The sequence below is a fragment of the Furipterus horrens genome, unplaced genomic scaffold, assembly GCF_987537825.1.
Source record: "Furipterus horrens unplaced genomic scaffold, mFurHor1.1.pri manual_scaffold_10, whole genome shotgun sequence".
NCBI lineage: Eukaryota > Metazoa > Chordata > Mammalia > Chiroptera > Furipteridae > Furipterus > Furipterus horrens.
In genome coordinates this window covers 37,629,234-37,643,409 of record NW_028327180.1, presented here as the reverse complement: position 1 = coordinate 37,643,409, position 14,176 = coordinate 37,629,234, and the positions used below count along the sequence as shown (strand labels likewise).

At 48.5% G+C, this 14,176-nt stretch overlaps 1 protein-coding gene across 12 annotated transcripts in view; it reads left to right on the top strand.

The window, feature by feature from the left end:
- TCF3 (transcription factor 3) overlaps window positions 1-14,176 on the top strand; it is a 37,235-nt gene that overhangs the window by 10,473 nt on the left and 12,586 nt on the right. For 9 of the 12 annotated variants that reach the window (XM_090289198.1, XM_090289192.1, XM_090289196.1 and 6 more), the window contains exons 4-7: window positions 9,348-9,418; window positions 9,648-9,729; window positions 12,354-12,421; window positions 14,010-14,142. In XM_090289198.1, coding sequence (XP_090145324.1) covers window positions 9,348-9,418; window positions 9,648-9,729; window positions 12,354-12,421; window positions 14,010-14,142 — 354 coding nt within the window. The remainder of the gene's footprint in view (window positions 1-9,347; window positions 9,419-9,647; window positions 9,730-12,353; window positions 12,422-14,009; window positions 14,143-14,176) is intronic. The other 3 variants (XM_090289193.1, XM_090289195.1, XM_090289191.1) reach the window with 1 other exon arrangement.

Sequence of the window (14,176 nt, the reverse complement as noted above, 5' to 3'; positions counted from 1 at the left end):
ACCTGGATGACAGTCCATTCTGCAGTGCACATGTGACAGTCACGAATGTGCCTGTTTCTCATTACATCAGGTTGAGATGTAATGGAAATATGCTGGAGAGTAGGAAAGCATGCTTTTGCCATCCTTGGCAGAGCAAAGACATGAAAAGTAAGTGGGGAAGTCCTGACCAGTGTGGCTCAGTTGGTTGGGTGTCATTCTTCAAAGTGAAAAGTTGCTAGTTCAATTCCTGGTCAGGGCATATGCCTGGGTGGCGGGCCAGGTCTCTGGTTGGGGGCGTGTAAGAGGCAACCCATTGATGTTTCTCTCCATCTCTTTCTGCCTTCTCTTCTCTCTAAAAATAAATACATAAAATCTTTAAAGAAAGAGAGAGAAGAAGAAAAGTAAGTCCGGGAGAGAAACCTTAATGGTGATTGAGGAAGAGCTAACAGCTAAGTGCACACATGGAGCTGCTCTGAACAGATACCCCGTGCCCTGGACCCAGAACCCCTGATGAAAAGGTTGGGATGGGGCCTGTAAGAACTTGGAAGCGGTTCTGAGGGCACCTCCAGTTAGAAGCACTCATCATTTAAAGACAGTGCCCTGTAATTCGGGTCCACGCCCCTTTTGTATCAACCACATACTGGGTACAATGAAAACCTTTAAGAACAACAAAGAAAAGACTAGTATAAACCGTGTTTTTTGAGGACAATGCAGCAAATCTAGAAATAAAATACCAAAAAGTAGAAATAAGTCAGAGCACTTAAAAAGATCAAAATTCCTTTTTACCCAATTCTTGGGTTAAGGGGGAAATTAAAACAGCCAAGACAGAATAGATAGAAATCAGCAACAGAAACACATTGAAACTTATTTAGTGTAACTACAGTTGTACTTGGAGAAGAATCATAGCCTTTGGTGCTCTCATTAGAGCAGAGAGAGTGAAAAGAAATGGGTTAAGCATTTAAGTTAGAAAATTCTAGAACAGCAGAATAAATTCAAGGAAACTTTTCTTTTTATTGACTGATGGATTGATTTTAGAGAGAGAGAAACATCAATTTGTTATTCCACTTACTGATTCTTGTATTTGCCCTGACCAGGAATCGAACCCACAACCTTGGCATTTCATTTCAGGACAACACTAACCAACTGACCTACCTGGTCAGGGCCAAGGAAACCTTTCTCGGTCGTTTGAAATACCTTGAAGAGTTTCCTGAATTCCAATTACCCATAAATTTTTTTTTCATCCTTTTACCTTTTTATCTGTTGCTACCTCAGTACTACCCAGTTTATTACTATAGCTTTATGGTGTTTTTATAGTCCTGCCTCAGTTGTTCATTTTCAGGCTATTTTCCCCCATATTTTCAGAGATGCTGATTCTTTTCCATGTCATGTTTTCTCTCCCCACATCCCCCCAGCACCAAAAAAAAAAAAACCCAAAAACCTGTTGGGATTTTGATATGTTAAATCCATAGTTAAGTTTGGGAAGAACTGTTTGTGTTCCCATTGTAAGAATTTGTTATCTTTGCCACTTATTTAAGTTTTCTTATTTGTTCCTTAGTAGTTTTTAAGATAAACTTTGAAGGTTGAAGTATAACGCACTTAGTCATTTTATATAGTTTTTAAAAATTTGGTCGCGTCGCATACTTTTCCAGTGAGGGTTATTTCTGGGTATTCCAATAATTTCTGTGCTGTGGTTTGGAGATCTTTTTAATCATGTTTTCCACCTGGTCACCTCCTGCGACCCCCCCTTAAATGTTTGCATTTTCGCCTTGGTTTAGTTTTCCAGGTCACCCATCCTTAGACACCTAGGCTCCCCTGTCCCAGTACAGGTGCCATGTCCCTTTTTGCATTGGCTGGTGTTTCTAGGACCATATAACATTTGCTCTTTGCTTGTTGTCAGCAGGACCAAGCATGACATTGGCTGTCGAGTCAAGATTGATCTTTCTCTGTGTGTTTATCCTGTTAAGGATGTTTCCCTCTTGTCCTATATGACCATCACAATGAATGTCTCAGAATGGCCCCTGGTTTTCCTCCTTCACTGGGTCCGCTGATGGTTGTCACCCTGGATGCTCCTTGAATTTCGTGCTTCGCCTGCATTCTTTGTTATCTAGATCTGTCTTGCATTTTGTCTGTGTTCCTAAGTCACATTAGCCTGTGGCTCTAGGCACTGCTGTGTTTCTGAGCCAGTTTCTCAAGAACAGTCTCCAGTGTGTAAGTACCATGTCCCCTCTGCACATGGGAAACTGGCCTTGCACTGTTTGTCCCCCATGCTTACCATCAGCCTGTTGAGATTTTGTTCACTCCTCCTGTGCATTCTATCATTTTCTTAGGCAGAAAAAAAAAATCATTTATTTTAGGCACATTTGAAAATGGCTCATCTTGCACCCTGGCTGGTGTGGCTCAGTTGTTAGGAGTGTCGTCCTGTATCTGAAAGGTTGTGGGTTTGATTCCTGGTATGGACACATACCTAGGTTTCAAGTTTCATCCCTGGTCAGGTGCTTATGATCTCCAGTCCAGGTGCATTCGGGAGGCAATTAATCAATGTTTCTCTCTCTCATCAATGTTTCGCTCTCTGCCTTCCTATTTCTCTAAAAGCAATGAAGCCCTGGCTGATGTGGCTCCGTGGATTGAGCTCCGGCCTGCGAACCAAAGAGTTGCTGGTTCAGTTCCTAGTCAGAGCACATACCTGGATTGTAGGCCTCTCCAAGAGGCAACCACATGTTGATGTTTCTCTCCCTCACTTTCTCCCTCCCTTCCCCTCTCTCTAAAAGTAAAATAAAATCTTTAAAAGCAATGAAAAAATTCCCTCATGTGAGGATAAAAAAAAAAATAAGTAAATAAATGAAACTGGATAATGTTGCATTCTTTCATCACATATAAAGTCACATGTCCTTGTACTGTCAGGAGGTAGTGTTTGGTCTGTCCTAAATCTACATGTTTTTTCTATTCTTTTGTCCTTGATTTCGCTTCCTCATTCCTTACCTGTTATTGATCTTTCTTCTAATCTGCTTTATTGTTAAATCAATATTTATCAATTGACTGCTTTTCTTTTCCCTTTTCCATCTTGATTTCTCCTGTTTTTTATTTTATTTTATTGATTTTTAAGTTGAAGACCATGTTTGTTGACATCCGTTCTCTTGTTTAGTAATCAAGAGTCCAGTATTATACATTTCCTTCCAAGGACCACTTCAGCCATATCCCATTGGTTTCACTAATGCATATTTTCCTTATGTTTTAAAGATACTTGATAATTTATTTATTTTTTATCTTTGAGTTATTATTTTAGAGATTTCTAATTTCCCGGTTGGAAGTGGAGTGTCTGTCCCAGGATTGGCAAATTTCTATTCTAGGTCACCAATGCAGAAATTGATGCAGCATGAGCTGTAGCACCTGTTCAGATGGTACAGAGCATTCCTGCTCTCACTGAATTAGAGCCGCTTTGTCATTCTTCACAAGCACTTGAGGGTCAGTTGGCCACGGAGCCATAGGTCTTTGTTCCGTACCTGACCACAATTTCGGGTTTTAAATCTGTTTGACATTAAGAGAGCCATCTTGTTTCCCCTCTTTTTTTGTTAGTCTTTGAGTGTTCCCTGGGCTCCTACTTATTTATTTGCACATGAGATTATTGGCAGGTGAAACTTGGGTCAATGGGGCTTTCTTTGTGGGTCCAGCCTGTCACTTGTGAAAAGCCACCCTCTATTTCAGTGAGCACTTGCCTCATGAAGTCAGACTTTTAGATGAATATTATGATCCCATCTTTTGGTTTCATGCCTTGGTCTCTCTTTGTGGAGCTAATTCTCTGTGGTCTTCTGGATTTGCTTGTTCCAGAATGTCTTCTGTAGGTGCTGTTGCTTTAGTTTACAAGAAATTAATTATGAAGCTTACATTTTCAGCCTTTCCTCCATACTTTCATGTTTGGTTTTCTTGTCTTTATAATCCCTTTTGCAGTCACATATGTCTGGCATGTATTTTCTGGAAATTGGTTTTGAAAGGTCTGTGTTGGTTTGCAGCTCACTGGTGATTATTTTCATGGCTTTAGAGAATGTGCTGAAACGTCTCATTTCTACTCTTTCAACCCTAGAAGCAAAATCACCTGTCCCTCCTGTGGGAAAGTGGAGGATTGAGCCTCGGCATCTCTTTTTCACCCTGGTGTTCAGTATAAATAAATTGCCACTTTTTAAAAAGTGTTTCTCTTCATTAACAAAGTTATGTATATATATTTGTGTCCTGCTCAGAAAAATGACTGCTGCTTATTATGAGACCTTGAGCAAGTGACAAAATTTTGTACCAGTTTCTCATCTGTCAAATGCGAATATTAGCAGCCATTTCAAGGATCCAGTGGGATAAACCATGAGAAATGGTTTAACCTGCAGGTCTCCAGGCCTGTTCTTGTTGCAGTAATGTCTTTACTTAAGGGCTAATGGGATCACCCTCCCCAGACCCATCACATACACCTGACTTACATATCTGTGTTTGGCCCCATCCAGTCTGGAGTGTGTCTTCAGGGATGATTTCCAGCAATGGAACAGGGTAATGTTTGCCTTGCACGTGACAATTGGGAATAGAATTCCTTGTCCACCAGTTATCCCACCTTTACCACCACCTGTTCAGCACAGGTTGCATGCCATTGTCTCCCCATGACATACAGTGAATGTGCGTATGTTTATCTTAACATTATGTGCCTTTTCATTCATTTTGGGGGGTTACCAATGAGCCCTTAAGGTCTCTATCTCAGAAATGCTTGGTCAGCTATGTCTTCCACTCTAGTTTGGGATATTTTTCTGTTCCCTTTGGGGATGCCAGCCCCAATGTTGAATCTCGTGTGTCTCATTTAGATGTTCATGTCCATTGTCTCAGAATTCTTTCCTTCTCCCCTGTGTTTGGGGGCGTTTATAGAACTTTACTTCCTCTTCAGTGATCACCTTTTCTGCTCCATCCATTCTGCATTCACTTTCTTCGATGCTGCTTTTTAAAGCCTGTGAATTTGTTGCATGAACTTCTTTTCTTTTTTTCCTGCTTCCTCTCTTTGAAATCTCATCTTTCTTCCAAAGAACCGTGTGCTCTGTAATTTCCTTGCAGATGTGTGGAGGTTGCTGTCTTAGATATGCTTCTGTTTCCTGAGATAAATCCTAAATCCAGAGTTTGGGCTATGTTTTCTGTTTCCTTCTTGTGTTTGTTTCTTACAGGGAGGTTGCAGGTTGGCCTCTGAGCTCATATTTGGGGACATGGGGGTGCAGATCCTTTCTTCCCCACCCTGGTATACCTCATGGGTTCCACTTGAGACTGGAGCAGGAGAGAGTCTTTTTGTTATCACTTTGGTCTTGGATCTGAAATTTGCAGGAAGTGGGGGGTGGGCCAGCTTCTGCAGCTGAGGGACCCCGTTTCTCTATCACTTACTCTTATTTGTGGGACCCTTCATCTGAGGGCTGGCTCTGCCCACTAGGGAAGCCCCAGGGTTGGGTAGTTGCTGCCCTGGGAGTTTAGGAAATGTTGGGCTGGCAGCCCCTTTCTCTTAGAAAGGGTGGAGTGTGGCCTCTACTCACTTCTCCAGCCTCAGATCTGTTTGGGTAGGGAGCAAGGGGCCCCACCTTTCTGCTTCCTGCTCCCCATTTCAGGAGCACATATGACATGATAAACAGGGCGTAATACAAGGGGTGAAATATAAACAGTGAATTTGGATTTGGGGCACAACCTGGCATTCTCTCTGCAGCTTTCCTGTAAGTATGAAATAATAAGCTGCTGGCACACACTCCTCCGCACTAGTGGTGAGAACCCACAGTCCCACTCAAGAGGACGTGCTGCCTCCAAATTCAAACCCATGATCCTGTCACCACCACCCTCCCCCTACCCCCCATCACCCTTGTGAGACCCCAGGCACTGCAGGACCAGACCCAGGCAGGTCAGTCATATGGCCACCATCTGGTTTCTTGGGGGTTTTAATTTTAGGGAAAAGCTGGAGAGAGAACAGATGGACTTGGGGTCACATCAGCCGCCTGATAAAACCCAAGAAGAAAGTAATTACTTGAGCAGCGGCCGAAGAGTTGCTCTTAAGGCATTGTTGTTAATTTTTCTCAGATGTGATTATGGTCCATGGTAATTACTTTATTATTATTATTATTATTATTATTATTATTATTATTATTATTATTTTAGGCTTTATCTTTTAGGGCCTTACTGTCCAATACAGCAGCCACTAGCCACATAGGGCAATCTAAATTTACGGTAATTAAAATCACAGAGTTGGATGTTCTTTAGCAGCTGCATGTGGCTACTGAATGGGACAGACATTGTGATCATGGCAGAAGGTCTTGTTGAAGGCAGGTTATTTGTGGATGCAGTGAAGACGCGAAAAACAAATGTGGAGGCTCTTTGAGGGGGCCAGCCCTGTGCAGGGATGGTGAGGTCGCAGAGAGGGCCCTGGGCTGAAAGGACACCTTCAGGGTGACTTTCTTGAAGGGGAATGAAGAACTAGGAGGTGTGGGGACCACCAGGGCAGGGCTGGACAGCTGCAGAGGTCTGCTCTTGTGTTGGGGGTAGTCAGGGAGGAGCCTGGTTGTGCCCTGAGGGCAGTGGGGAGTCATGGCAGGAATTAGAAGGAGAGAGGAGAGCCATGTTTTGCTTCTGAAATCTCTGTTGGACTGTCTAGGGTGTAGTGTGGTCAGGAAACCTGGGAAGGCACCACTGTACGGATGCAGCTGGTGCCAGCCAATGTGGGTCAGAGACCAGAGTGAGGGAAGGGGAGAGGGGACCGAGCTCCCTGGTGAGGAGGCGCTTGCAGAACTGGGCTGCAGAATGAAACCCCCAGGCCAGGTGGACAACCACCTGGTTGTACCTGAAGGGGTTTGAGTTAAGGAGAGGGGACGAAGCACCGTGACCATCTGGGTTTTGCCTGTCCCACACAGTAACCCTGCTTGCTCCTTGTACCAAATTCTGATGGTCAGGCTTCTTTATACGAAAGAACCAGCTCCTAGAATCTTTCCACTCACCAGGGTCAGTAGATCTTCTCCAAAAAGGGCCAGGCAGTGCATGTGTGGAGGCTGGGCAGCCTCTGTTACAACTACTATACTCTGCTGTCGTAGACAGTAGGGGTCAAATGGGTGTGGCTGTGTACTAATAGAACTATATTTATAAAAGCAGTTGGGGGCCAGACTTGGTCTAAGGGTGCCCTGGTTTGCTGACCCTGCCCCAGAGGAATCCTGTGCGGGACATGGACCATTTGGTCCCAGCCAGTGTTTACTGAGTGTCTTTCAGAGGCCACTCCCCCCAGTTCATCAGGCAAGGGCCAGCCCTCAGTCACATGGTGGAGAGGTGATTCCACTGGGATGCCAACTATACCACCCACTCTACAGCAGTTTTTGTCATCCCAAAGCAACCTTGGCTGGTGGGCAGCTTCGTCACCCCCAGCTGACTTGAACTGGAACTGAAGCTTGGTGGATGGGCAGCACCCTTGGGCCCCACATGCACTCTGCTCCACCTGCATCTCCCTCTACCTGAAGCAGCTGGGCTTTATCTGAGTGGGTAGATGATTTTTCCAGGGCGCCTCCCCACCCCGGCACCGGCATGTCACATCCAGCATTTTTTTTAGAAAGAGAGATATCATTTTAAAAAATTACACTCTGACAAGAATGTCTTATTTTATTGGTATGTTTTAATTAGAATATGAACAAGGGATGGGTTATTTAAGTGCATAAATTATTTGATGGGGGAGTTAATAATGAGGGAGGGAGGGGCTGTCCCTATTTTTGTCATTTATAGGAGATGTGGGGGCTGGGGAATGGCTTTTTCCAGAAAGGCCCTTTCTAGGCACTCATGGGGCCCATGTGATGGGGGAGTCCCCCAGGAGTGCCCTTCACCACTGCCAGGACTTAGGGAGTGAGTGCTGCTCCAGAAGGTGGGGACAACAGGCAAATGCACATAGAGGGGAAACTGAGGCTCCAGGGGCACTGGCACTTTACCCAAGGTCACCCCTGCCTCCCGAGCTGCTCTCCTTCCCGGGTTCAGGGCCTTTTGGTACAGATACCCCAAATCTGGCAGGCCACAGAATGGATTTCTGGAGACCATAGGCCCCCCCTGCCAGGTTCCCCACTATAATCACATTGGAAAATTTTTATTAGAAAATAAAATCTAAATAAGATGTATGAATATTCATCAGAATGGGAGATTAATTACATAATCATGCAAATTAGACAGCAATTAAACACCAGTTCTCTGGGGGAAATGATTAACATAATGCCACTGAAATAGAAGGATTCAATTTGAAGGAAATTTTGATAAAGGTGAGCAGGGGAGGGCAGGAGATGAGGTTCATGATTCGAGATGGGGTATATGGGAACTCCATCATGTTGGGTTGGAGGTGGGGTGGGAGCGGGGTTGTGCTGATACAGATGGCCCCCTCCTCCCATGTCCCCCCTTCCCAGTTCTACCAAGTGGGCCTATTCACAACCCCATTTACAGAGGAGGGAAACTGAAGCGTAGATAGGAAGGGGCCTGGGGCTGCTCTCCTTCTGCTTGTCCAGGCCTTGTGCTCTGTGGTCCCTGATGAGTGGGTTGGGAGCCCTGGCCCAGAAAGGATGTAGGCCCAGGTTTCCTGCCCCATGGGGAAGATTCTGAGTCCTGGGCGAGTGCCTGGGAGAATGTCCAGGGAGATAAGGCCCCGCCCTCCCTTGTCCTCTCCCCATGCTGGTTAACCCAGGCTACACCTTGGGTCTCTGGACTCCCAGCCTGGCAGGCCAGTGACAGGAACCTTGGTTTGTCCCTAATACGGATTTGGTTCCACCCAGGAGGGGCTGCCAGCCTGTGCTTAGTGGGTAGTCAGTGGAAACTGCTGCTATTATTTCAATAAAGGGATAGCCCACCTCCTGAATTGGCAGGAATGGGCAAGGGGAGTGCATTTTCCCAAGATCTAAGCTGATCATACATGATCCATTTACTTATGCCCTCAGGAACCTTCCTCACAGGATCAAGAGAGCCTGAGCCTGCCAGAGACTGAGCCTGCCACAGATGCTCCAGCCCTTGTGGTCAGGGCTGGTCTAGAGGGAGAGGCCTGGGGCTGGGGAGGGAGGCTCAGTGTGAGTGAGAGCTCTGCCCAGGGTAGGCGTGGTATTTAAGATTTTGTTGAATGGGTAGGAGTTTGCCAGCAGTGATAGCTGGTGGAATCTTTTATTGAGCTGCAGACCTGGAGGTATACTAAGTGCCAGGTCTGGGGCACTTGCCACCGACAGTGATGTCTGGGCAGGGCTAGAGTTGGGTGAGTGTGAGTAGGCTCCAGAAAGCATGCTGAATCAAGTGAGGGCACCCCCTGAGATGGTGAGGAGCTGACTTTAGAACGGGGCAGGGATAAGAGTGACCCTCTCTCTCTTCCTGTCCTGCAGGTCTGGAGGACCGGCCCACCTCAGGTTCCTGGGCCACTGGTGACCAGAACAGCTCCTTTGATCCCAGCCGGGTGAGGAGCTGCTGCCGGGCCTGAGACATTGGTTTTGCTTTTCCAGGGGAGGGGAGCATACAAGGAAACTAAGGCCCAAAGGGGGAGGTCAGACACCATCTTGGCCTGCAGGGACTTTGGGCTTAGAGATGTGGGTTAGAGTGATGACTTGGGTAGTTAGAAGTGAGCCTGTTTTCCCCAGCTGTAAAACAGGGTGTCTCAGCACCCCTCATCCCCACCTATTTCTCAGCAGACATACGGCGAAGGCACCCACTTCAGTGAATCCCATGGCAGCCTCTCTTCGTCCACATTCCTGGGACCAGGCCTTGGAGGTGAGTGTCCTTGGAACACGATCCCTTCCCCCACACCCATATAGGGACCCTGGGGCATGGTCAGCACACTCAACAGCAACACTTCCAGATGTTCACTTGGAGCAGAGGCTGCAGGTAATATGGCTTAGACCCCTCGAGTCTGTGGGGGCTGACCAACTCCCCACCAGTAAGTTGACTTGCGCATCCTAGTGACTCAAGCAATCAGAGCCTGCTCTCCCTGACCACAAGAATCAGGACTCGGCAGGCCTGGACTCGAGTATCACCCACTGGGCCAGTTTGAGGTTGTCCCCCTCTAGCCTTGGTTTCCCACCCATGATACAGGGATGCTCATAGAACCTTCCTTGTAGCAGGTAGTGAGATCTTGCCCAGAGCACCAGGTCCCACAGGCACACCCCTTCCCCCCCATCTTGATCAACAGAGGCCAGCAGGAAGGAACCTGTCAGGGGTCTGGCTGGTCAGGGGCTGGTCAAGGCTCTGTCCACTGGGACTGTCAGGGCCTTGACTGTTGTCCCATGTGCCATCCCTCCCACCCAGGGACCATGGCAGGTTCCCTGCTGAGCCCTTGCACCCCCTTTCTAGTTCTGAGGGAGACTTGGGGTGACTACAAAGCTGGCATCTCTCGGGGGGTTGAATGCTGTTACCCTGAGTCAGCTCCCACCTCAGAGCTTGGGCTATAAGTGGGGTTTTAGTTCATTGTCTGAGTCCTGAGATGGTGTCCTTCATGTGAATGCCAGGTGGAATCTGCTCGTCTCAGCACCGTCGTTAGTGGTTTATAGGCTAAGGTGGCTGCTGGGGAAGTGGACGTGTGGATAGGACCTTTGGCGTGACTGACTAGTCAGTGGGGGACCTGAGCCCCAGAGGCCTTTGTGCTGAACCCTGAGGGGACAGCACCTGCCAGACCACACAGGTCATTTGCCACTTGCCAGGCCCAGGACTGACTCGGGTGGTGCACAGTAGGGCTGGACGGGCACATGTGACCTGAGAGGAATAATGGTGGGGGGCAGCATCCCCTCACCTAATGTGCATAGCAAGAGTCTGCGCCTGTTTCTTGGACCAGGAAGTAAGGCCCAACCCACGTGACCTATGGTGGCCTCTGCACCTGCAGCTGTTCCCCTCTGCTGTTCCTCCCACCTCTTCCTAGCACAGGCATTTCCCACGCTGAGCCTGGTCAACAGGGTCCAGAGCTAGCTGTGTCCCGGGTCCACCACATGCCCTCTGGCCAAGGAGCTCAATGAGCATGACATGGAACCCAGACTAAGCCCAGTGGGGAGGTGGGTCTGTTTCTTAGCTCTGGACTAAGCTGGATGAGGCTGGTAGGGCTGGTGTGGCTCACAGGCCGGATGGTAGCCATGGCAGGGTGGTAGACAGTAAGGGCCCTATTCCCCAAGGGGTGGGGCCAGCCTGTTACCATGTGGCCCTCAGCCTAATCTGGCTCCTCATGAGGTTCTGGTCATTGTGTTCTCTGCTATTTGTCGTCCTTCCACCCTTATACCCTGATAATGCAGATCCAGTGTATGGATTAGGTGCCTAATGTATGCCCATGGGGCTCATGGCTCTAGCAGGGTCCCCTCCCAGAGCCTCAGCTTCTCCTTGCCTCCCTCACCCTTCTTTGGAAACTCATATTTGGCACCTGATGTATGCAGGACCTAAACCATGGCAGCCCTGTCTAGCAGGGAGAGCTACGAGTCTGGGAGGTGAAGCCGCTTTTCCAGGCAGAGCCCAGACCCCTGGCTGGGCCTGCCAGCTTTGCTCTCAACAACCATCCTGGGAGGGAGGAAGTGCTGACGCCACCCCCATTTACTCACTGGACTGATCTCAGTTTGCTCATCCCTAAGAGGACCAGTGTCACCTGCCCTAAGGGGCTCTGGGTGTGTGGATGGGAGCATGGCCTTTTTCCCTGCCCCCAGCAGCCTTTGCCCTAGGAGTCTAGTTGAAATTGTACTTTTAAAATAAATCAGATTTTCCCCCCTAGTTGGGGAATAATACAAATTAGTCAGCTGAGTGTTCTGATTCCTTGCTCACGTTGATATTGGTGCCCCGTGTAAGCCAGAAAAGACTTAAATGTTTCACCTATTGATTGATCCAGGGACTTGCTTCAGGCAAGGCTGGATCCAGGCATCTGTACAGCAGCAAGAGTCCACACTGGTGCCTGTCACTCAGGCTGTGTCCCCAAAGCCCAAGGTGTCACCTCACACAGGGAAGGGTCCCCTTCTCACCTAGTCACATGCTGGTTTGTGATCTAATCTGCAGCAGGAGCCTGGGTGCTGAACCTTGAAGGCTTGAGGTACACCCCATCCTGTCCCCTGCCAGGGAGCCCAAACCCTGTGGAGTCAAAAATCTCATGACCTTGAATGGAGGAGATGAAATTCGGAGGGCAGAGGGTACTGAGGAGGATGTGGGGGGGCTTGGTGGACTTGTATATGCCCCCATGGGTCATCAGGGAGGGATGGTATCTGGCTGGACCCCTGCTTGTCTGCCAGTCCCATGGGGAGACCAGCATCCCACCTTGGTTTTCTCAGTGTTATGTACTTGTGGAGCCCCTGCTGTATGCAGGCGTGTGTCGGGTGCTTGGGATGTGACCTCCCTGGGTTTGGCTCTGAGTGACCCTCTTTTCTCCCCTCCAGGCAAAGGTGGTGAGCGGAGCGCATATACCGCCTTCGGGAGAGATGCAGGTGTTGGGGGCTTGACTCAGGTGAGGCTGTGTGTAGGGTGGGGGCTTCTGGGGCCCATTGGTACCCAGCTAACTGCAGAACCCAGAGAACGGGGTGGGTTGGACCCCAATTTCCAGACTGGAGGGGCATTGCAAGTGGGCGGGGACTGGCCAGGGGTTGGAGGCTATAATCACTGCTCCACCCACCCCTTTCTCACCCACCTTTTAAATTTTTAAACTTTTTAAAAGATTTTATTTATTTTTAGAGAGAGGGGAAAGAGGGAAAGAGAAACATTGATGTACGAGGGAAATATCAATCAGATGCCTCTCTCATGCCCCCAGCTGGGCACCTGGCCCACAATCCAGGCAAGTGCCCTGACCAGTAATCAAACCAGCAACATTTCGGCCCGCAGGCTGGCACTCAGTCCACTGAGCTACATCAGCCAGGGTTAAATTTTTAATTTTTTAAAATTTATGTATTTTAGAGAGAGAAACATTGACTTGTTGTTCCACTTATTTATGCATTCATTGGTTGACTCTTATATGTGCCCTGACTCGGGATCAAACGTTGGTGTATTGGAACAGTGCTCTAACCAAGCTACATGGCCAGGGCAACATTTAAAATTTTTAAACAAATTGGTCACAATTTCCTCCCCTGATATGTGGAAGGGTTCCCTGGTTGAGTCAAGTGCTGGTCATTCTTCTAGTAGCAGCTAAAATAGCACTGGGTCCAGGGTCAGGCTGAGCGGACCAGGAGTGGACAAGGAAAGGGGAAGGCAAGGGAGCCCACAGCCTCATGGTTCCCCAACCTGGGGGCCACTATATACAGCTAGAGGGGCTCAGAAACACCTGTACTCAGAGAAATTGAGGCTGGCCCAGCAGCCTTGGGGCCCTGCCCTTTGCTCCTCCTAGAGAGCTCACCCCACAGGCCCCCAACCCAGGCGAACTTTATGCTAGCTCCAACTATAAGGCTAACAACACTGACTGGCCACAGTGGTCACATGTGGCCTCATTTCCTGGTCACCCTTTAGGCATCCTCCCTGCCATACCTAAGGGTTTCATTCCTGTGCCTCCTGAATCTCAGGCTGCAGCTAGACCTTGTCCCCAGTGGCACCACCTGTGTGCACATCAAACATGAGCCAGAATGGCAGCAGAGCATCAACTGGGCACCAGGCCCTGTGCCAAAGACAGAGCTCATAAGGCCCCCATTGGCCCCCATGACACCCCCTGAGCTGATATGCCCATTTTAGAGATGGAAAGATCAGGGATAGAGCATCCACTTGCATGGAGCCTCAAACCCCAGTCACTCATGCTCCCAAGGGAAGAAAGCCCCTTTCAAATTCATTACATAGAATTAAACCATCTTCCTTAAGAAAAAATGCACTAACTAGAACAACCTGATTTCACTGACACCTAGACACACGTTTGTGTGTTCTGCATCCTGGAATAGGGTTCCTCTTCAAACTTGTGGCAACTGTTCTTAAGAGTAATACTGTGGCATGCAGTCCCTGCATGACAGGTGTCAGGAGAGAAATGTCTCAGGCAGGGGTCACTGTCCTCCCTTGGATGGTCATGATCGGTGCTAGACAGCAGCCTAGCCCCTGGTGATGACTTCCCCTCCCCTTCCCAGGCTGGTTTCCTGCCCAGTGAGCTGGCCCTCAGCAGCCCCGGGCCACTGTCCCCCTCAGGCGTCAAGAGTGGATCCCAGTATTACTCTTCCTACCCCAGCCATGCTCGGCGGAGAGCCGCGGACAGCGGCCTGGGTGAGTCCATCATGACGGCTGGAGGATAGGGAAG